Here is a 25,118-nt window from a genome sequence, read left to right as displayed (position 1 = left end):
TTATTACCATACAAGGCCAAAGCCTGGAGAGGCTTTTATTACTTGCCAATAATCATAATGTCATGTTGATGGAGCAGGTCAATATCCTCGTGTGTTCTCTGTCTATTTGTTTATTGCTATTTCTTTTCTTCTGTTCTTGAGTAACTTTCTCTTTTTAGTTTTGTTTTTCCTCTTCTTCCCCTTTTTTTTAAACCACTGTCTTTTTGAATGCATTTTCTGTGGTTAGATGAAAGATCAGTGCAACTTGTCAGGACTCCCTGAGTTCTTGTATGTTGTGCTTGTGGCTATGTATATGAGTCACATGAGTGGTTATGAGTTTGAAATTGCTTTCTGTTATCTATATTTCCAGGAGTACTAAAAAAACAATCAGCAGCTCCGTGGTCACCTTGTTTACAATAAAGGAGGGGCGATAGTAGCTTTGGTGTGACAGACATACAGTAGTTTACTTGTTTAATTAAGACTATGGACATGTGGAATGACAGTAAGCCAAGCTGACATGTATGTGCTTGTCATAGATAAAATATTTTTATCTTATTTTATTTCATGACTTACATGTGTCAGTCTTGAGCAGGCTGTTGGTGCTCCTGAAGTACTGAGGGTTTTCTATCACCGGGATCTTAGTCATGCCAATAATGACTGCATCAGGCCCCATTTCTGAGGAGGAGGGAGTGTTGCTGCCATTGGAGACATGGTGAAGAGGAGAAGCTGAGTCATCATCATTGCTGATCACTGAAGATGGTCCTGGGGGAATATGAAGATTGGATTAAGAACCATGAGCTAGACAAACAATGAGATCAACAACTCAAGAAATGTTATTTAACTAGTGGCAGGTAGGTGACGGATCGAAGAAAAGAAGCACCTGTCTAATGCCGTGATGAGGTGGGGCTGAGTGGCAAACAGATATCAACAGTCCCACCCAGTTCACACAATAACTGCTTGGGTGTGTATTTGAGAAAGTAGGATTTAAGTTTCTCTTTTAAGAGCTGATGCTTTGCTAGTACAACTAATTTGCTCATACAAACACATTCACATGTTTGTTTTCTCCAAGCAGGGATTGGCACCTGCATCATTCTCAGTTATGACCTCTTTTCTTTCTGCTTTGAAAACATTTCTCTCTCGGATGTTTTCAGTTCTTTTAAACACGCACCAGTCCATGTCTATTCAAATCTGTGATGACAAACTTTACTGAAACCGATTTAATCTCCAATCCAACAAAACATATTCCCCTCCCAGACCCCATGAGTGTGCTTCCCATCATTAACCAAACACAACTCTGTCAAGGTAAGAGTGTGTGTACTACCATATCACACTTAATAGGTGGTCAGGAGGAGGTGAATCCTTTCAGAAACAGCACTGATTAACAGCTGTATATAAATAGAAAAAAATACAATGAGGAGAAACTCTTTTCAATTATGCAAAAAGTTAAATAAGAGTTGGAAAATCCCTGTAAGTGTCTGACTGGAAGTCTGAGCTGGGAGAATTTTTCTGCCACATGTACTTTATTAGCACTTGTTGCTTTTTTATATTTAAAGGGTGAAATATTTTCCATTTCCAGCTCTCAGTGTTTATGTTTCCAAACGCTAAGCGAATTAGTCTTTCACAAAGACAAATAAAATGACTGAGGGGGAGTAAAAACCAGAGGAAGACAAGCCATTTTCAAAATTCTGTCACTGAATATTAAAACGCATGAACTCCTACTGTATGCATAAATAAATTTAAGAAAAAATGAAGCAGCGCTAAAATGAAGCCTTTGAAAACAGCATACGGGCAGGATGGCATGAGTCACACACAGAGTCCACCCAGTTGGAGAAAAAGAGGATGAATGTGTAATGAGCTTCTAAATATGACAATAAATACTGTGTATGAAGTTTGTCAGCAACAGTAAATCTTCATGACATTGCAGCTAAATGTTCTGCATATTCACACTAAAAATCAAAACAAACATTATCAGCCTTTTTTTAATGCCACACAATATTGCTAAATCGCCACTTCATTTGCAAGTGTGTACAGGCACACACTAATGCTTATTCTCGTAGGTGTCTTTCTGATGCCTTAAGCCCTTCACTCATCACTAATTAATACATACAAACTAAAATGATTGATTTATTTTCTTCTCGCTGCAGCATAAGGATGTGCATAATATTTGTATAATGAAGCACCAGTGGTCACTGTAAATGTTCCTCAAAGTAAAACTGGCAATAAACTCAGCATCTAGTAATTCAGACAAAATGAGGAATGTAGAAGAAAGTGACAAATGAGAAAGTAGCCATTTTCCCCTAATTATCCAGGTTTGGCTAATGGAAGTTTATCAGACTGTTCCTGATTCACCTGAAAGATATGGTCTCTCCACTGTGTTTTCAGGCTTGAAACGCCTTTTGATTTAGGCTATTCTGACAAATAGTTTATATGATCATGTTCTTGTTAAACATAATGTACAGATATCCCAATGAAATTCTGAGCCAGTGTCCAAGTCACTGGAAGCACTCGGTCTGCAGGGCTTTTCTGGTTCTGTGTGTGTGTATGTGTGTGTGTGTGCAAATCAAATGTTAAACTATCTCTATCAAAATATGATCAAAATATAGTTAAAAACCAAATGCTTTACTTTCAATTGTTTAATCAAACTGTATTTCATTAAAACCCCATTATGCACAACCAAATTCTGAAAATAAGTCCAGTTTAAACCATATGCGACTGCCTTCTGGAAATAATTCATTCCAATTTCACTTTAATAAACCTTTGTCATTTCTTTTTCTTTTCTTTTTTTCCCCAAGGGTTGTTAAAATGCATGTGTATTTTTAATAATCTGTGATCTAACCCTGACCCATAGACTGGGTTCTGACCTTAAATTCAGCATTTCACACCTTCTTCCAAGCTTAAAACAATGTCCAAGGTTGTGAAAACTATTCTACCGCTAAAGGTGAGTTCTTTTCGAATATGCTTTGCAAATGCTCTCTAATACTAAGCCTTTGAAGGTCTCTGGCAGTGGAATGAGTAAAAATAAAAACTTTGGCTTTCACTGAACGAAAACCACCATTGGAAATGTCTTCATCTGCAGAATAATATGTCAGTATAAACACGCTACATGTCTACATAACTGAGCTTTGAACCCTAACTTCAGAGCATATTTGAGGTTTATAATTTAACAACAAAAGGAGCAGCTGCTATGGGATGTTCACAACCTGAGCTGCCATGTAATATTGCATATGTTTTACCCACCAACTGAAGGTACTGTCAAATATGAATTACATACGTTTTTATTCATTTAACAATTTGTTTATTACCTCCACCTTGACAGAGGTCACATTTTCGAGGACATTGGTTTGTCTGTAAGTCTGTTAGCAACATAACTCATAAGGTAATGATTGGATTTTAATAAGATTTTTGGGAAATCTGAGGAAATGGAATGAGGAACAAGTGATTAGATTGTGGGGGTCATCCAAATTCTCTACTGGATTAAGACATTTTTGAAAGGATTCTTTAAAATGGGAAGATATTATTTCTAGCAGCCAATAAAAAGGGGAGAAATTAAAAATAAAAAAGACTTCCAGAAGAGCCTGGAGCAGGGAGACTTTCATGTTAAACCAAATGTGGCATAATATATCTCAGCTTGTAAAATGTACTTTATAATGAGGTGAGTAGTGACGTCTGGCTAGAATGTCTCAAGGACGTCTCCCTGGTGACGTGTTCCAATCATGCCCCACTAGGAGGAGGTCCAGCTGACGTGCTCTTGGTTGGTGTGGGCTCGGCTGTCCAGATCCCCCAGACTGACTGGAAGAAATGGCTGCTTAAGCTGGAAGAAGTAATCGGGAAAGGAAACGTTTCAGCTGCTGCTCGCGTGACCCAACCCCAAATAAGTAAAAGAAAATGAAGGGGTGGGTTGATGTTTGTGGTAAATGCACACACACACAAAATTATGTTATTAAAATGCAAAACTTTATTTAACTAAGAAATTGTATCTTTTTTCTCACAACCTTCCTCAAGTATATGTGTACTATCCATAATTTGCTGCTGCTGTCAAAATTTTTCTGACTAAAACCGCTGTCAGGATAACCAAATGTGCAGACTCCACAGGCATACTGATATTTTCTGTTTCTGGAAATATGTAGCAAATCCACAAAATGCTGTGCATAACTTTTTGTATGATATTCTGCAGACAGGTAATGAGAATATTGCTTGATGATGCTGTTATGTTGGTTTGGTGTGTGAGACCATAGAGCTGGAAATACTAAAGAACCCATTTACATTGTTAGAGAAGGTTTTCAGTGCTGAGCCTCAAAATTTAAACTAGAACTTTTCCCTGCCATAGTTTAAATGGTTATTGGATTGAAACGTGTACACTTTGTATTGTTTTTACCGCATGCAGACATCTCACTTCTAAAGCTGATGATTAAATGAGACTCCGGCAGTAACACCAAATGTCCTAATAACAACTAGCAATGTGTGCAAATGATCTTTATTGCTCGGGTACTTAAAGAGGTTCATGGATTACTCCTTTTCGTAGTTTTCCCTCAAGTACAGCAATTAAAACTGGTGAGTGACTGTTTATGTCATACTTCTAGTTCTAAGAGGTAATCTTAGGAATGCATTTACTCTGTTTGGGGTGTGAGCGGTATGACTTGTTTCTATATGCTCTAAGGGAATGCAATTAGAGGCAACCGTCCAGTCTTTCATCAGTTCTTCAGCCTGGTGTTAGGTGAAGACAAGCAACAGCAGGGGTTTCATTATAGACCAGAGAGAATTGTTCTGACGCATACGTTTACGCACGCACACACACACACACGCACACACATATGCAGGTAGTGAATGCAGCGCAGCAGACCTTCTTTAGAAAAGAACACATATACACTCACAATTGAGCTTAAATTTGCTTCCTATTAACAGGAAATCCATAAGCTGTTTTCCATCTTGTGTGGTGAATAATAATGACGGCTGACAACTTTGTTTCTTCTGTGTCGGTGAATGTTTGAGGAGCGGAAAGGCCTTGAGAGAGAAAAAGTAGGAGAAAAAAAACAATGTTTTGTTTTTCTGTGTGGAGTATTGAAAGTGTATTTGCAGCAAATGTGTTTTAGTTGGCTATGATGTCTGGCAGCATCTCACTGCATCCAGCACAAGACTTGTATAAAAAAAAAGTGTCAGTTAATGGACCCTGAAGAGGGATGGGAGTGGACTAAAAAGTGCATACTGCACATGCTTTGGCTGAATTAAAAGTATTAAGGTTAACATCTTAGGGTCAAATAGTTCTTTGCAGCTTTCTTTTTTTTAAAATGTTTTTTTTTTTTTTTTAATTTTAAGGTTAACATCTTAGGGTCACATTGTTCTTTGCAGCTTTCTAACTTACAGTATGTGCATTAGAAAACAATTCAGCTTTGGAAACCATTTCAGCTCTCTTATCCTCGTTTTGTTAAAATTCCAACAAAATGAAAAGGTTTTTTTCCCCATTTCAAATAAATACTTTAAAGGCTTAGCTTATTTTTATGATTCTTTTTACTTTTTTGTTTTACACCTTCATTTTATCACACTGAAAATTGTCTGTAGTGTTGGATGAAATAAACAATAACCAATAAAAATTAAAAAAAAAATAACAATAGGTTCTCTGTCACATGGCTTTGGAATCGCTCTCACTCGTTGAAACTAGTTTTGAAACCCTTAGTTTTGAGGGTGGTCTGAGGGTTTATTAGTAAGTCACATAAGATTCTTTAAGTCTTTAAGTTTTCTTTCTTTTTTCTTTTTTTGTTTTCCTCGGTAAAAGTAAATAATACTTGTTAAATCACAAAAAGTCTCCACCTAGCGTCACCACAGTCACCATAATCTGTCGCCCAGGAAGTTATATAAGCCAACCCGTCAGGCAAGTACAGGCCTTTTCGCTCCAAAACCTTCTGATAATAGAAACCTCAGAGTTAAGAGTCAAGTCTTTGAATATTTATGTTTAGTTTATGTTTACATATCTCACCAGTTTGCTTCCCTGAAGACAAAATTAAACCCAGCTGAGTGGATCTATTAATGATGTAGGTTATTTTTATTAATTCATTTTTACTTGTTGATTTAGACATTTAATTTGATTGGTTGTTGTATTTTGTTTACTTTGTTTGAATGCATCCTATTATTTCAGAAAAACCCATCCACCACGCCACCCATTCTTTTTATTTTTATAAACATATGATTACTTTGTAAGTAATCATATGTTTGAATGTGCAAAGCACATCAGATCTTCACTGAACCAGCGCTGCTCAGACACCGGGTAGGTTTTCTCAAGACTGCTAGGTATATTGTCCACAAACTAAACAAACACTGTAAAATGCAGAGTAAGCATTTTGACACCATTCTTAGTAATGAGTTGATAAATGATGACATGGTTTCTGAATTTCTATCAATTGAGGAAGGATGAAGCATCCAGCAAATGAAGCTGTAAGTTTCAAACTGCACACATTTTAATCAGTTCTAGAGTTAGGGTCAAGCTTGTGTTAACACGAAGAGTTGAAAAGCATGATGCACACAAGAGTGCAGGTTATCGTCTGTCAGCATGTGTGTGTGTGTGTGTCTGTGTTGGAGTTGGGAGGGGCTGTAGATCATTAACGCAGAGAGGTCCCAGGGTCAGATCGTTATAAATACCGTTAAGCTGAGAGCCGACAGGAGCCTGCATGCGTTTGTGTGTGGAGACAGGGAGAGGTGGCACAGCCTCTACTGGGAGTGTCTGCATAAAAGGGGGATGAAAAGATATGGAGCAGGGAGGCAGAGGGAGGCATGGAGAGATGGACCGAAAGGGTGAAGGTATAAATGGGGTCAGGTCAAGACCCAGCAGCGTTAATAGACATGAAACTGGTGTTTAAACTGGTGTAGAGTGATGCTCCTCACAACTGTCAATAAATTACAACGTCTAGCTTTCCAAATGCAGGTCATGACAGAGGTGGGTGGCATGGAGATAAGCACTAAAACTGCCAGAGACTGTATGTCATTGTTTCAAGTCTATCATTTATGTAGTAATAACAGGTAGAGTAAAAGCTTTATTGTGTGAAATGATTCAGAGGGAAATGTGAGAAAAGCAGGCCGTCCATTTGAGCTGCCAGATACAACCCACATGAAGGCTCCTGAAGCAACATTTATGAGCTTCCAAAAAGCCTTGGAGGGAGGCAGGAGAGCCGCTACAGAATCAGGGTATAACAATACATCGATCGAAATCGATATATCAATTATGTGATCAAAGAGCCAATGACACTGATCCAAAGTGCTAACAAGGTTCAAACATCAATAAAATAGTCATTTATCAAACACAATTTAACCATGAAAAAGGCTGTTGTTTTATTCCCCTGGGATGTCATCACTACTACTGATTTCAGAACAAGTGTTTTTACTTTAAATTAATTAAATGAGCTCAGCAATAGAAATATTAAATTGTTTTCTAGTTGATTTTGGTATATATGGAAATGACTTTGTTCAATTGCCGGTGATATTGTTTCATATCAATCAGTCGATCCTGAATTTAATTGAATCCAAATCGCATTGTGAGTGAATTTAAAATGACAGCAAACATCAATGTGTTTACCATTAAAATCAATATGCTATCAAATTGTGATCAACCAGGCCATTTACACCCCTGGTAAAAAAGTCCCATGGTTGTAAGTTGACTTGCTTTGACAAGTTAGGATCTCTAAAAACAAGATGCTTACAGTGAGTCTGTAAGCATCTGTAAACGTTAGAAACGCTTGAAAATCTGCTGTGATCTCACGGTTATCTCTAAATGACCTTACCTATTTCCATCCAACTGAAACACAGTGAAAGCATCAATATCGAACAAAACAACATATTTGTTTCAATATTCTGTTTTGATGTAAACCTAATTTTTAATTTATTTTTTTTCTCGCCTGATTAACTATTTAAGGATGATACAAAAAACTCTTGACCACTCTCAGAGGTCACTTGTTTTTAAATGGAATAGATAAATAAATAAGAACAGCTTTAAAAAATGAAAAACGGACAGCTTTGTTTTTATGAGAACAATAAGGCTTCAGCTCTGACAGGCTTAATGTTAAAATTAAAATTTGGTTTTCAATATATAGTGATTTTGGCCTTTGCTCTAACACAGATTTTATAGCTGTATTAACGAAACTGAGAGCAGGATTGTTGAACATGGTCGTATTTCCACACCACACTGTAACTAACCAGCCATATGGATAATACATGTAGGGGCACAATTTACTTTTATTTTAGGATGAACCCAACTTTAGTGTTGCTGTTCTCAAATTTCTGTCTTTAAAAGAATTCTAAGAAGCAAATGAGAAGTTCTTAGTGTTTGCCTGTCAGGTTTGCCACATGGGGTGTGTGCATTGCCACAAACATACAAAGCTAGTTTAAGAGTTGTTTCAGCCATCCAATCATAGCATACCTCACAAATAACGATACTGTTTAGTTAAAAACGTAGTTCAAATAGCCTGCTTCATTACAGGTTTTTGTTGACAGCTTGAAAAGAAATGCTTTTAAAACTAAGCAGATATGGCCTGTTATCTTAAAGTAGTTGTCCTTGTCAAAGAAGCAGAAAAACAGCTACAATAAAAACTTAAATGTTGTATTGTGTAAAAAGCTGGCACTAAAATTCATAGATTCACATCTTGCATGCGTTTTCTGCATTATAGAGGAGAAATGTAGCCACAGCTCATTTTTCCATCCATGCAAGCAGCATAGAAAGCATACTGGAAAAGGTGCTGTAAATTAAATCAACCTTCTGCAGAGCTATTGCAGCCACTGGCAGGGGAATGGTGATGACAAGAAGAAGCAGGAGCTACTACACACCAGTGACTGTGTGTTGGACATAATCTTACACATTTAGGAATAAGTCCATGTGGACCATTCCATTCTTTAGCTCCACACATCCCTGGTGTGACACTGTTTTGCTGAGGGAGCTCAGACGTTTGGGATCTTTAGTGCAGCAGGAGGTTTATTGCCTGAGATCACGCTGGAGTTGAGATAAAACCATGATGTTGAGTGACTGTGTTGATCTCTCTTCAGCTCTTCAAAGTACACCTCAGACAAAATGAAGCTATTTACTGCTTCACGTTGCCCAGGGCAATAGATGTGTGGAGGCTATTATAAGATTTAGGGACATCAAGGCTTGTCAGTCAGTCTGTTAGAACAACTTTGTTATGCCAGAGACAGCTGTTAGCAGATAATAGTGGATTTCAAGATTTGACCTTACTGGTGGAAGTTGGCAACACAAGACCATTAAAATATTGGGCTCAAGAGGTGACCTATCTGTCTGTAGATATTAAGGCCTTTGAACTAAAGGCATTTGGTGCTTTTGCACCCAACATCAAGCCTCTTAACATTTGATATCATATCTCAGCGACTCAGTTTTTGCAATAATCTTGAGTGTTTCAGAGACATACATGGCTGCAGAATGGTAATTTTCCTTTTGATCAAAGTAGCTAATTGCAAGTTTAAATGTCAACAAATTCCTCCATGTCAGCGCTTTGTGTTTGTCTTTGATGGCTGTTTTATTAAAGCAGGCAGCAGTGTGCGGAGTTGTCAGTCAGGCTTTGGGGCAAAGGCAAGCCTGTCGACTTTGTTGACCCAAAAGGCCTCTGTGACCCCCTAAAGCCCTTCACAATCCTTGCAAACACACTAACACACACTCACACATGACTGGTAACATGAACCCAATGGTCTCTAAATGACGCTGTCACCCTGCTGAACACAGGAAGTAATCTATTGATCGAGGACGAAGAGGAATGGAGGATTCAGTAAAAAGGGAATGACGGGAGAGAGGGGAGGAAGTTTAATACTTGAGGTTAGAGGAGCTGCTGGTTTACTGAAGAGCTGTTGGTTTTAGGCATAAAAAGAAAGATTTTCTCAGTTATTTCGCTGTGATGAGGTTGAGATTTTCCTGTTTATGGAATTATCTCAATTCCCACTGCTTTAAGGTAGAGCGCGGCTGCAAAAGGGTGATACTGTAGTTTACTCTTTTGCAGGATCAGTACTAAAATCTGGCGTTTGTCTTTTTTTTCACTAAAATAATAAATGCAAAAGGTCTACCCAGAAACTCCAATCTCATTTTATATTCACTGATATAAAAAAGAAAGAAAATCATCAGGATGTTAAAATTTAATTTGATTAAATCAATTAACCAAAATGCAAAACTAAATGGTAATATTTTTTGTTTGTTTGCTTTTTTATATGTGAGACCATCTATGTTCCTCTGGTTTTCACTAATCAGCCAGGAAGAAGAGTTGTGAAATGATTTGTGCAACCTTAGATGGAAGTGACTGGAAAAAAACAGGTACTGTTTTATCTCCTGATTCTCATGAATGACTTCTCTTGTGACCCCAAATGGTACCTCCAACTATGTAGTCATAATTGCCAATGTTTTGTGTGAGAAAAGAAGTGGGCCGAGTATGAACATGATGAAAGGGGATCCTGCCAACAGGATGCTTTTTAACAACAGGAACTTGGAGACAGGAATACACAGCACAGGGTGGATTCAGAAAACTGTCAATCATAATTGAAAACATTTTCCACAGTTGTCAGGCTATGGCAAAGTTTCATATCGCTACGAAACAACTCCCTGAAGGTGGAAAACAGAAGTGGAAAAAGTCTTGAAGTGATCCGGCCAGATCAACCGGAGCAAGTCTGGGAAAATGCTGTGGAACAGCTTCAAACTCAGACTCGATGAGCGTCAACACTTCTGACAGAGACTTCCAGAAAGGGAAACTTCCAAAGGAAAGGTGTCCTTGTATCATATCCAAGAAGGCTTGAGGAAAGTGTCTGCATATTTATGTAAATGGATTATTTCAGTCCTGTTTTGAGCAGTTTTAGGGAACAGCCAAGACAACTGATTTTGTTTAGTAAGTATAGGATAATGTGTCGAGGAAAATAGGAAAAAAAAAATCCTGAAATTACTTTAATACAAGCGTAAACAAGAAAAGAAATTGTGAAAACCTCAAAATGGTGGTGTGCATAATAAACTCCAGTATAATAAAAGGAACCATTTTACTTGACAGAAGTGATGGAGGAAAAAATTAATGTTAAACTAATAACAATAGTAATAGGTAAAATCTAATCTAGAATTCCCTAAGGTAAAAGTCCATATGAATGAGTCTGAGCGAGCCAAAACCCTCCTCCTCCTCTTCATCCTCTTGTCTAATGCAGAGGCCTATCACATTCCCCTTTTTTCTTGCCCAACCACCAGTAAAAATAGACATTTCCTGTCTCTCTCGCATTGTGTATTGCCTTTCTCATGATGTGTCTACCACCTCGTTTGCTTTCCTGCACTTCTTCTCTGCTTCCCACATCCTCCTCTCTTCCTGTGCCTTTCTTGGTTCCTGCCCCCATGCTCATTTTTTCTATTTGTAATATTCAACCCACATTCACCTTCTCAGATGACGCACTGGAAGACCAGCTTCTCTAATTCAAAGCATGCTGTGGTGGTCAGAGATGTGAAAATAGAGAAGCAACTTGGATCAGAGAGAAAAAAACAGAGAAAGAAAATGAATGACAAAAAGTTTGATAATGTCATTAGAGCAAGAAAGCCACTGCAACGCATGTGAGCAGAATAAGGTAAAACACATTTCAATTAGTGAAATGTGAAATTAAATTAACCTCATTTCAACCCTCCCTCTTCTTTTCTTTAATTCAGTCCTGTTTAATGGCTGACACACTTGATAAATGTTGAAAAAATTATAAATAATAAATAAACCACAATAACACTTTGACTGCAACATGCTGAATCCATCCTGCTCAGAAGAGAAATGAGTAAAACACACTGAAAATTTTTATCTCTGTACAACCGACTGCACACAAAGCAAGTGTAATTTTATACACAAAACACAGGGGAACTTATCAAATCTGATAGATTATTATATTGTATTGAGAATCTGGACATAGTGACAAGTGAGGGACAGCCTAACCAGCCAATAGATTTACATCCATCTTGGATTAGATCCATCAGTCGTTAAATCCATTCCCTGAACATCAATCCGGTTACAAAACCCACAGACTAAAGGATGTCAAGGCAATGCTTCATAACACTTATCCACAAAATAGTGGTTGAAGTACAGATGGTAACATTAATCTTTTTTACACAACCAGTTTTAACTGCTTTATGTTCACATGCAAACTAACACAAAATATGGCCAAATGCTCCTCTGCATCGAGAGGAACCAGTTGAGGTGGCTCGGGCATCTGGTCAGGATGCCTCCTGGACACCTCCCTGGTGAGGTGCTCCAGGCCCCCTCTGGGAGGAGACCCCGGGGAAGACCCAGGACACGCTGGAGGGATTACATCCCTTGGCTGGCCTCAGAACGCCTTGGGATCCCCCCCCCCCCCCCCCCGCAGAGTTGGCAATGTGGCTGGGGAGATGGAAGTCTGGGCATCCCTGCTAAGGCTGCTGCCACCGCGACCCGACCCCGGATAAGCGGCAGAAGATGGATGGATGGATGGATGGATGGATGGATGGATGGATACTCCAAATTTTAGTTATGTGCCTAACTTTCTGTGTGATGTTTACATTTAGACCATACTGTTGGAAAGGTCTATAGCAAATGCTATGAAAGCACACCGTCTTCTGTTTTTGGTTTGAGAGAAAAGTCCATAAATACATCAAGGCATAAACCTGATGTATTTTTCCATTTAAACTGTCCATACAGTTAACGTTAAACATTTTGGTCATTTTCTACATTTTCTGACATGTTTTTTCCCAAGCGCATAGACAGTTTGCACAAGGTTTATATATATATATATATATATATATATATATATATATATATATATATATATATATATATATATATATATATATATATATATATATGTATATATATGTATACATATATATATATATATATATATATATATATATATATATATATATATATATATATATATATATATATATATATATATATATATATATATATATATGCCTAATAGGCAAATATCTATATACCAGATCGTTAAATGGGATATAGAAACCTTATGAAAATGAATATGGGAATAAATGCAAAGTCTATTAACTCTGTACAGCAATGTATACTTTTTTATTACTGAAAATATACTCTGTAATTCATATCTTCACTTAAATTGATCTCACTCAAAGTTTTATTGTATTGCTACTTTTACTTGATGAAATGGTCAGAATACTTCCTCTAACAGCTTTACACTCAAAACAAAAGTCTAACCCATTTTAATATCTTAAACTTCTCAAGTTCAGAGTGCCAGAGGAAGGAAAATGATTTTGCATTTAGATGAGGCCAGTGGAAGCACTTTATCAAGTGCTGAAAATCCTTACAGCCAGTGACAAAAGAAAAAAAAAACAATAATAACTTGAAACATTACTTTTGGCAGTTAAGAGATAAATTAAAGACAATTGAGGAAAATATGACTCATAAAAAAACAGGCTGTACAAAAACTCAGAGTTGAGCTTGGCTTTGATTTTAAAAGCAAAATGGTCACAGATGTACTTTCATTTCAGTTTCTTTTATTGTTCCTGTCTTTTGTACTGACAACTAAGAGACCTCGGTTCAAAATATTTACTGACACACACATTAACACCTCTGAGCATTTTCATTTTCTGAATTTAAAAGGACAAATAAAAGTTGTCTCTTTTTTTGTTTGTTTAAGTAACCCAGTCTTTCTCCTGAAGAAGGAAATATCAGAGCAATTTAAGTTTTCCAGCATTTTCAGTTTGATATGTACATCTACACTAGGAGGTTACAAAAGAAAATGAACTCAGGTAAATTTACTTAGCTTTGCATGAAATCCTAGCCTGACCACATCCACATCATGCACCTATTAAAACTTACTGATATCTGCTTGAAGTGATCCATAATATCTAGAAGTAGGTTTAATTTTTTATTGTTTTCATTTGAAAGATATGAATACATCTAAGACAAAATAGAACCTGATAGTATTTATAACTATTGTAGTACATATAGTACATATATAGTACATAACATTTTAAACTTGAGTTAAACAGCAAGTTTTTCACATTTATAGTAACACACAAATGTTTAAAACCAATATTCCCCTTATTTCTTGATTTTTATTATTTCTTTGTCATGGAAAACAAATAATTACCAAAGAGTCTGGATGAGTTGGAAAAAGATTAACAAATGTTTATTAGAATAAGGCAAGTAAATAAAACAAGTGAATTAAAGCAGAATTAGAGACTCTGCGGTTATAACCAGGAAAAACGTTCAAAAGTCCGTATGTGACAGACTTCTGAAGGGGTCTCTGACCACAAGGTCAGAGAAAAGTCCTTTTAAACCAGAATCTTTGGAAAGGCTGAACCCAGGAAGGGGATAAAAGTGTTGCCATCCTTGGGACAACTTGGCTCTCTACCATCTGTTGCATATCATCATTGTCCATCTCCTGACCAGGTCCTTTTCTGGGGTCAAGTCACCAACCAATGAGCAACGTTGCGTTTTAAATTCAGATAGCACAACCAGAGCGCAAACACTGATGTGCGAGTACAGATTAATGATGCTGAGCTTGTTTAAAGAGATATCCCAGTAACAACACATTATAAAAAGGAAGATAAGCTGTGAAATTTCCACTAGACTTTCCATCATTTAGTGCCTCAAGGTTTTGTTTTTATTGTTAATTCAATCACATTTCTTTTACTTATTTATTTTGGTTTCCAAGCTCATCAATTCTTCCTAATTTAATTTTGTGTCTCACAGTTAATTGCAGATTGACAATTTGATTACATTTTTCCCTTTCTAAGCCACTAAGTGAGAGTAATCTGCGGTTTACTTTCAAGAATTAATTGTTTTTGTGCACACAAAATCTACTAAATGAGCTTTGCTGATTGTAAAATATTATTCCCAGTTCTGCACAAAAGCAACACCACTATTTCTGGGATTTTAGTGGTCAATGAAATTTCCCTGTGCTGATAGCTTCCTAATCCTCACATTCAGTTCAATCAATCTCACACTGTGAGGGCTTCAGAAAGATTTAGGAGTTTACTTTATAATGATTTCTGATTTAAAAACCACTTCTTTTAGTAAAAGCTCAAGTAGTTTAAAAGCAATAAATGGATGGACTCTTAAACTTAAGTATGAGGGCAGTAACATGATGTGTATTGTTACAACTTGCAATAAGATGGTCAATGACCACCACTTGAAATGTGCATTTTTGTACATTAGTGTAAGAGCAACCATGTATTTATTTATTTATTTCTTCTTATAATGGCTGCAGTAGCTACTCAAGTGCACACTCTAAAATAATTTGATTTAAAAAATGGCCATTTCTTTCTTCTTTTTGTTGTTTCTGATTAGATTTGCCCCCCCCCCCCCCCCCCCCCCCCCCCCAGTTCAGTTGTCCGGGGGTTTTTAATAAACAAGATTGTACTCTATTTAAACGGTAAATCACCTGTAGAATTTTTTTTTTCACATTGGTATGAGTGTCTGTTTCAACCCTGTAACCCTTTTAATCAAATATCCCTAAACTACCCGTCCCAACTTCAATGCTCATGCCGCCTCTGACTTCTAGTGTGTTTTTGTGTGTGACTGTGTATATGTAGGAGTCATCCATGCAATTCATGTGTGCACATTAAGGGTGTGTGCAGTAAATTATTACACATTTTTGAGACACTTTCATCCATTAGCTCTACTATTCTGCAGAGTGTAGCAGAGGCATCACTTGACATGTGCACATTATTAGTAATTCATGTATTATGTATTTGTTAAAATCAGCATCTATCTGTTACCTTGATTTAAATTAGATTTACCACAGGACATTTGAGAGATTCTGCAGGTCTGAAGCACAAAAGGAACACAATAAAAAAAAAGTACTTTCAGGTTGTTCTTGCTCAGAGGAGGCCAGTGAGTTTTCTCTTTACAATATAATTGTTCCTCTATTTCATTCCAGCTGTGTGACAGTGTACACATGTGTTTTAGCTATTACAAGTTTTGGTGTGCATGCATGACTGCTTCTGTCTTTCACAGTCAAGGACCATTTAGCAAAGACTTAAGATGTTGAATGTGTTAGTGTATAGTGCTGACAGGATGTCAGCTCTTTAATTAGCTGCAGATAAATCAGGTGACATCTTGTGGATCTTGTCCCACCTATACAAAACAACATTTAGAAAAGATGAAACAGACAAACAAACAAAAATAAAACAAGTAAATCCTCCCTTGATTTATAGAGCTACAAACTGGTAAACAGAACTGTTGGCTCTTCGTGGAGGCTGTGCTGGATGTTTTGACAGGTGTGGTGAGCAACTGCAAAACTAATTTGATGGTTACACGACAGCCTGACAACACAGTCAGGTTGTTTGCTCTGCCAAACAACTTGCAGATTCCCAAACGTCTCACCAGGAAGCTTCCTTTTTTAGTTTCGCTGCGGACAAAAAGTTATTCCAAGCGGTTATTTTTCCAAAACTTATTCCAATATCTGATCAGTTTTACTCCTTGTTCTAAATGTAGCTTGCAGCGGTGCATTTCACATTAACACAGAGCTGCTGCCAAACTGAACCAAAATCACTTCATCTTGAAAAAAAGAACTTCCCTTATTGTCCTTAAACCCTTTTTCTTTTGTTAACTCCTTGCTGGTGTTGTCTCGGCTGAGCGGGATCTCTAAGTTTCAGTGCAGCAGCTGATTGTCTGTTTGGCATTATTGTCCAGGGTCTAAGCAGGGAGGATTGTCTGAATTTAAACAAGGCCAACAAGGAATTTGAACGCAGTCTGTCTTACACTGTATGGATTGTGTTGGTGGGTTTTTATTGAAGAAATATCTGCTTGAACTGCATTAACAGCATGGGGTGAGTGCTAAGTGGCACAATAGGGAGCCTAAATCTGCGGTACACATCTATTCACGTGTTCTATTCACAATTCATGTGTGTATTTGTAGAGGGAGACTTGGGTGTGTAAGATGGATGGAGGCATATTTGAGGAAGATGTAGGGTAATGGTCATCGCAGCCCATCTGATCTGAATAATTCATCCAAAGGGAGGCTTTTATGTGTCTCTGAAGGCTCTCTGTGATTGGCTGATCAGGCTGCAGCATCCCAGAGTGCTACCTGCTCTGACTACCTTTAGAGATGATAATGGATGCTTTCTACCTGACAAATGTTTGTGTGAGCATATGTTTGGACAATCTTTTAACCCCCCTATAGGACCCTTTCTCACACAGTATGTTTTTATTTGTTGTGTTGATTGTTTGTGGATGCCCTACTCCTTTATCTTGTTCTTTTATTTTTCTTTTTTAGTCCTCCCTTCTTTTCCTTGCAACACCATTTTAAAATCATTCACACATATATTGTACCCAAATATGCAAACATACACACACAGACATACACACACGCATTCTTCCTCTCTTTCTTTTAGTCTCTTGTGTGTCCTTGTCTGTTATCGTGACACCACCTCCACTGGGATGTTCTGAAACAACACTCAGCCTGAAGGGAAACACAAAAAATATAAATGATGACAAAAACAAAACAATAAGAAATAAAGATATGGCACAATGACAAATAAACAACAACAACAAAAAATACAATAATAATGATGATAATAATAGTACAATAGCTTTTTTCACACTTGAAATTTACAGAAAAGGTTTTGTCACTGTTGACGTCAGTCTAAGAAAGAACTGTTGCTTAGTATTTGTTATTAAAGTTAATTTCTAATGTTGCAGGATGGAAAAAGCACACAAGGTTTACAAATAAGATCTATTATTTCCAGCTAACAAAAGCAATGATGTGTGGCTGTTGAGCCAATCTTTTAAATGCATCTATATGTTAACAACCTTGTTTTGTTTGTCCACCCTCCATTTAGCTAAATGCACTGCAAGTAAAAAAAAAAAAGAAACACAGAAGGAGAAGGAGGTTTTACATTTTGGGTGTTACAGCAGCGGTTTAGTAAATTTCTTGTCATACAAAGAAGTCCAGGAAGACTATTCTAGACATTATGCTGGCTTTTGAAAGGGGAAGTACGGCTAAATATTTGTGAAAGATACATTTTATTCTACTGACTGCGCAGATGAACAGACTTTTTTGTCCTTGATTAGGTACTGTCAGTGACTGTGCTCCAATCACATCTTTGTGACAACATAGCAAACAACGTTGGGCTTCTAACCCAGTCTCACCACAACATGGAATACATATGTCCATTATTTTTCAAAACATACAAATGTCTCAACTTATTGTAGCAAACTCCTAAGTGGCAACATATCTAAGGTAACATTCAGGTGACATGATGGGAATTGTGCTGTATGGCTATAAGAATGTTGGGGAATTTACATTTTTGTAGCATGTAGAAGAACCCTGCCAGCGAGACGCTCTGAGAGTTGGACCCCAACCAGCTGGGCTACTTTAAATGCATAATTTCAACCATTCAGAGTGAGTGAGAGGCAAGTTGAAAGGTACACTGACTGATGAAACAGTTTTGCAAGGTGAGTCTCTAACCAGTGATCTCCATCAATTAATCAATCAACTGATCAATCAATAAATTAATCGAAAAAAATCCACCTCAATTAAATTTAATATGCAGATCTTTAATAAATGACACCATTTCTGCTCTCAGTGCAAACAGAAAGTTCCTGAATGCTATGATTTTCTCTTATATCAATTATTGTTTCACACACTGGTCACTTCAGGGCGTAATTGGTTTCAAACCAGTAGAATCATTGAACACAAAAGACCTAAAACAAGAAACAGTCGTTGATAACATATCCTTACTAAGTAAAAGTTTATATATTACAAGACATTTAAAGGGGTGCTATTATGGTATTTCGAGTTTTCTGAGAGGGTCGGTCTGAAGTAAATAAAGCGATTTGTGACAATAACTCCATCAATCCCAGTCTTTCTGGTTTCAGAAATAAAAATAAATTAGCCTGAAATGCACATAATAGTTCCACTTTAAACATGCCTGTTCAATGTACAAGGGTTTGAACCACAAGCACCGCTATCGGACAATATGCGCTGTTATTGAGGGGTAGTAACATCTGGACAACAGCTGTACAAAGAGAACAAGCTGCATACACACTATATTTTGATCTAATCAAAACCATCCTTATTACCAACCAAACCTGTTATCACAGATACATATCTGCCTTTCCTTTCTAGTTGAATGTTTGTCCTTTTACATCTTGTTATGTGCACAACATGTACATATGTACACATATATAGCTCCACTTTTTCATTGTATGCTCATTCTGTGTGACTAAATGGTGAGTGATTGTGTTTTAAAGCTGGAGTAATGTTTGGGAGCTAGTGAAAGCGGCACCCTCTCTTGGCTCCTCCCCCTCTAGACTTTTGCTCCTTGCGTGATCCAAGGCTTTTTATTATTATTTAAAAAAATGAACAACTCTGCTTCAGTCAGAACAATTGGATTGGTCAAAGTTTTTACAGATTTACAGTAAACTGAAGGGTCTGACTATATTTTGTATTGTTCATGATTGCAAAATGTGCAGACTACTATCAGGACAAGGAACCATTTCACCCAGAGTGAAAAAAAAATGTCTGTGAGTAAGATTACTTACACAAACTTTAGGCAAATGGTACTAAATGTATTTGATCTTAAATTTTTAAAACATCCACTCTAACTTCACACACCTACAATGTGCACTTTAATGACTGCACTTAAAATGATGTGTGTAATACAATATATACTACATGCATTTTAATTTGCGTGCACATATAACCTAGCAGCTGTTTTGCATTAAGAGATGCAAAACAGCTGCTAGGTTATTTGTGCACATTTAAATTTAGTTTTTGTCTGTTTTACTTATATTCATTAATATGGAATATGTATTTTTCAAATAAAGGAAATATAGAAAAAACAAATGCAAAAAAAGAAGCAAGAGTGTCACGTCACAACGATATGTATTACTGCTTCTCACGATCTCCTTCCTCCTTGTCAATTTAACATTGAGGAGAAAAGTGGATATTATCGCAGTGAAACAGATACAGACATGTAGGACAACGACAAGCCAACCAATTCAAAACTTAAGGCAACTCCACATAAGTTTCCAACCTCAAAACTTTGTGTTCCTGACTCATTTAGCAGGAACGCTGACAAACCTTGTACACATTCCCGGATAAGGTATGGGGCTGTCATTTCCTCTGCAGCAACTGGAGACCAAGTAACAGCACTTCACAACTTTTTTTTCTACCCCAAGGCATCACAGGACCAGTGTGTTTGTGTTATGTCATTGTGTCACACACGAGTTACTATATATCAACGCAGAGACATGCAAGAGGATGAAATTTCAGCAGAAACAAGTGTAGTTATTAGTTGGGTTCTGAACACTTTTAGGTTATTTATGGATGTTTTTAGACTTGTAGTTTTAGTAGAGCTTATCTGTCTCAGTGCTCTCCCAGTACATGGTGACAAATAAGCAAGAACCAGATGTTATCATCAATTAGATACCAGTTGCATTGATTCAACATTCACACACATTGAACAGCACATCCTAATCAATGGTTGGCCTTCTCATGCCAGTGATAACTGGCCAGTTACAATCACGTGTGTGTCAAGCCAGCCCACTGTACGAGGCACTCTCCGCGCCTAAGCAGATAAAATGTGATCCACATCCAGTTCTCAGGTTGATGATGATCTGTCCTTCTGAGCCCAGCGCTGCATTGCTTTACCTGTGACCTGAAATTACAACAAATTCTTGCTGAGTTTGAACAGATCCTCTCTTGTTTTCTGCTCATGGACTTCCAATAAAGTATTGGGTTAACACAAGGAAATGAAAAGAGAGAGAAAGAAAAAGCAGGTGATTATAAAAACATTAACAGTGACTGGCTTTGAGGGATGGAAAGAGTTAAACGTGGAAACCGCATGCCAAATTAGCCTTTGTTAGGGAGTGCTAAGGTGTGAAGTTTGGTAGCATGGTATCTCTTTCCTGTGCTGTCATTTCTGCCTCCATTGTAAAATTGCATCATTCTGTGACACAGACTAATGTAGAAATACTCAACCATGAGATCAGACATGGGCTAGACAAGCAGTAGCAAGTGTTGCATGTTGGATGAGATTATTTCTCTTGGTTTTACTTGATAATTTCTTGGGATAATTTCATCACATTGCAACCAAGGAATTGTTCTTCTCAAACAATAATCTGAATTTTCCAACTCCAAAGGGGCACTGCAGAGAAAAGAAATGGACTGGGGAGGCATCTGTAGGAAAATACATTGAGTAAACAAATATATCCTATGATGATACTTTTCTTTTAACTAATTAGTGTAAAGTGTACATTCTATGCCTGAACATGCTGCATGTATTTTGCCATTAATTCAGACACATGAGAAGGAGCCAAGATGTCTCATGAGACAGTTATGGTGCCTCCACCTTTAAATCTCTCTTACATCTACTTCTAACATCCTTGCAAAGTAAAGCTAAGATGAGATGAGGTGAAGCAGTAAGGTAGGCAGGAAGCATGTTAACATAATGAAAATGAGCTCTGGTCTTATTTCTTCAACTTGCCTAAGTAGTTGCCTTTCTCACACATCTAAAGTTTAACACTGATTATTTGTTAGACTGTCTTTGAGTTGGCATTCTAGTCTGTTTCTTCGCCAGCTTTGATCGCAGCTTTCTTTATCCTTGTCTATCTGACTGAGATTTGCACCTTGTAAGGAACACTTTGATCTCAATAAACTAGCGGCTCATTTCTACTTGCCTGCTTTTGCGCCTTGCAATCTTGGTCTATTCTCTGAGTTGTGGCTTTAAAACAGAGCCACAGAATAATTTGATTCAGAGGAAACTTATGTATAACAAATACAGTCTATAAATAGTTTGGTGGAGGCCCCAATAGTGGACCAGCTCACCTATCCATGACAACAAATTGCAGCCAAAAATAGCCATTTATAATCAAGTTTAACAGACAACTTAACTCCAAAGATTGCTCGTGCTTCACAAAGAAGCATCAACAACTTAAACTGACACTTACTCCATGCTGTGTTATAAAGATTGGTGATTTTTGTTAATCAATAATATTGGAAAGGTCACACTCGCTCTAATACTTTATACAGAATCACAGCAAGTTTAAAAGTGGGGCAAGTGACCTTTTGCCAAAAATGAACAAGTCACTGATCTCAAATGCATCTGAACTTTACAGTTCGTAACCTTCCCACTACAATCAAAACAAAAGACATCACACTTCAAACCAGATACCACAACTAAATGTTTGTCAAAGGCAACATTTTTAAGTTTGCTAACATCCATGCATGCTAATATTTACTCATCATAGATAATCAACTGCATGGTTTTCAAAGAAATTGTAGACTGATACCATCACCTGGCATGCCACAGAGGCAGTAAGTAATAACCCTATCTGTTTTGGAGGATTAGATATACATTACCAACCTGTCAGAGGCTGAGCCAGCAAAAAGTAATGAAATTCCTCTTCTGGGTGTCAAATTAAGGATATAATGCGTGCCAAAAATCTCAGCGAATAGAAAAAAAATTGTCATAAAGAAAATATGTGGCTTTGGTGAAAAAGCTGCTGGAAAGAACTTGTCTTGCAGAACATCAAACAAATAAGCAGAGGAAGATGGTGGGGAGATTAAAAAAAGGGAATTCTATGCTTTAAAAAAACAGCTATTTTAATTCATTTTTACCTTACTATCTCGGGGCCTCAGATTTCCCCTGATTTTCTTCCTGCAGCCATTCAAAATATTACTGAGCACAACATTTATTTCTGATTGTAATCATTTTTACAGCAGATATTCTCTTTTATGGCTTCTCACTCACTTTAAAATGGAGGTTATATGAGGTCCTGCAGCTACAGGCTTAACTGAGATGAAAACGAGAATGTTTGGAAAGACTGAAAAGTTCTCTGGGATCACTCAAAAATATATGAAATATAAGTCTTCAAAATATTTATTTTAAAGGCTGCTCTCACTGCTTTCATCTTTGTCCTTAATATATATATATATTCTTTAAGCAGAAATACACATCATTGCTCTTTCTAGTAAAAATGTAATTATTTCCTATATATCTGCATTTTATATAATTGCAAAGTAATTGTATTTGAGCAATTGAGATTGGTATGAAACAAAACATTTGGAGACATCACTTAGAGAAAAAAAGTTATTATAATGCCTGTTCATTCCAAAGACCAAATAATTAACAGTTTGATAGGGAAACTGAAAATGACAATGCAAATAAAAATATTAGATTTTTCATTCCACAAGAAAATTAAATTTCAGTTTTATAGTGTCCATGGCTACAACTTTGAGAAAAAGATTAGTAAGATATCCAGTAACGCAGTAATGCACATATAGTGGATGAATAGCTCTGTCATCGCTAAGAAATTTAAATGTTCTTCATGCATTTAATCACCTTCTCAAGCACTCCCTGCAGCACAAACATAAAGGGCACTTACTTGTTTCCACTATGTGCACAGAATAAGTTAGGTATATGGTAGGCAAGTGTTTTATATAGGGCTGCAGGATATTAAAAACTGACATTTTCATTTTCTCCAAGCCTGCACATTGTGATGACAATGCTTAAGCAATACATTGTGCAGCTATGGTATGGCTTTAATCCTGCCTCAAATGATGATAAAATCTATGTAGTAAAATGGAAGTAATTAATGTGACTCCCGTAGCTGCTTTCCAAAAATTAATAAGAGGGTCAGGAGAGGTTTTTGGTAGTATTCTGTCTCTTCAATGCAACTGAAAAAAGGCAGTAATGTGTAAACTTGTTTTGTTATATTAGTACATCCTGATTTTTCTTTTTTTATTATTCATATAGTGGATCCTTTTCAAGCCTTGTACCACAACATGGTTAAAGAAGACGGCCACAGGATTGGTAAATTTCACTGAGCCAGTCTAAACAACAGTAGCAGCAAGGTGACGTAACGTAAAGGAGAAAACCATGCCAGGCAGCTGACACTTTATGATAAAGCACAGGGAGAACAGAGCCCTTGCAAGAAGCCAACAACCTGCTTTCCCTTTTCAGCTGTCTTTGTCATTTCTTTTTGTGAAGAGTGAGAGAAATTTGCAGGCTAGCAATGGACTGAAAGCTCTCTTTATTAGCAGCTGGCAGCAACCATAAAGACAGTAACCACCCAGCTATTCCCAACGGAGAGAGATTCTTCTGCTTCCTTGTGGTGCTGCTGTCACACAGCAACAGGATAAGAATTCACCATAGACGCCTTCGAGACACTAATTTGCAACTAATCTCTAAGACACAATGATCCAGAGACACAGTTGTGCTCGTGCACAGTGGAAGTTTAGTGGACTAATCCCAAGACACGGCACAGGAATGTGACGTCAGGGGAGTTTAACAGAACATTTCCATGTTATGGTTTATGCATTTAGCAAAGCCAGAACAAGGTCAGAGTCACCACTCTGCAAAAGCCTTATTATCACTGGTCCAACTGGTTTTGAGATGAATGTACAGGTGTTTGAATGCCATAAAATGACAACAAATAGAATAAGCCAGTTAAAGGGTTTTATTACTGGTAAGATAAAACATGACCACTTAAGTTAAACAGCACCGGATGTTGTTTGCAAACTTCAATGAGTATCAAAAGTTAAATTTAAACAATATTATGCTGCCTTAAAGATAGATTATGTGACTTTTCTGACTCGTTTGCTGGTACAGTGGCATCTGTTACTTGCCTTTCTAGAGCTGTCACTGCCCAGCAGCATCCCTGAGGCGGAGAAACCGCACGATAGAACTTTTTCTTCAGGGACATCACGTGACTTTACATCTGAGTTTCGCTTCACACTCTGTGTCTAGTGAGTGGATGTCAACACACCGGCCATCTTGAACATGCATCACGTCCGATTCCGAAAGAAACTCAACAGGACATTAACGGAGAATGAGAGGAAAAGAAAGAGAGGCAGGGACAGAATAAGAGATCAGACGAGTACAGGAAGGACACAAGATGGATGCTGAATTAGTCATTGATGTGGGAGAATCTGCAGATGTTCTGTAAGGTGTCTTTAATATTTCCTTCCTTATAAATTCTCATGTATGAGTTGAGTAAGTCTAGTATTCTCGAATATTAACTTTAATGGAATATTTGTATGCAGACATGTTTCTTTCAAGGGACTTTTAAAAATGAGTATTTCTTAAGAGGTTTATGCCAGCGGTCGCCGGTTTGGCTTGCTGATGAATATTCAAACAAAACAAATTGTTTAACACCCCAAAATTACCTTAAGGCCACCTTGGGATAACTCTT

General features: G+C 37.2%; 1 protein-coding gene across 1 annotated transcript in view; it reads right to left on the bottom strand.

The window, feature by feature from the left end:
• ntrk2a (neurotrophic tyrosine kinase, receptor, type 2a) overlaps positions 1 to 25,118 on the bottom strand; it is a gene marked incomplete at its 3' end in the record, with an annotated part of 83,054 nt that overhangs the window by 23,757 nt on the left and 34,179 nt on the right. Inside the window, exon 13 of the mRNA XM_079251911.1 lies at positions 553 to 741. Coding sequence (XP_079108037.1) covers positions 553 to 741 — 189 coding nt within the window. The remainder of the gene's footprint in view (positions 1 to 552; positions 742 to 25,118) is intronic.

The sequence above is a fragment of the Telmatherina bonti genome (genome assembly GCF_933228915.1).
Source record: "Telmatherina bonti genome assembly, chromosome: 13".
Classification (NCBI taxonomy): Eukaryota; Metazoa; Chordata; class Actinopteri; order Atheriniformes; family Telmatherinidae; genus Telmatherina; species Telmatherina bonti.
Note: the sequence above shows the minus strand (reverse complement) of the source record. Positions and strands in the feature narration are given on the sequence as shown.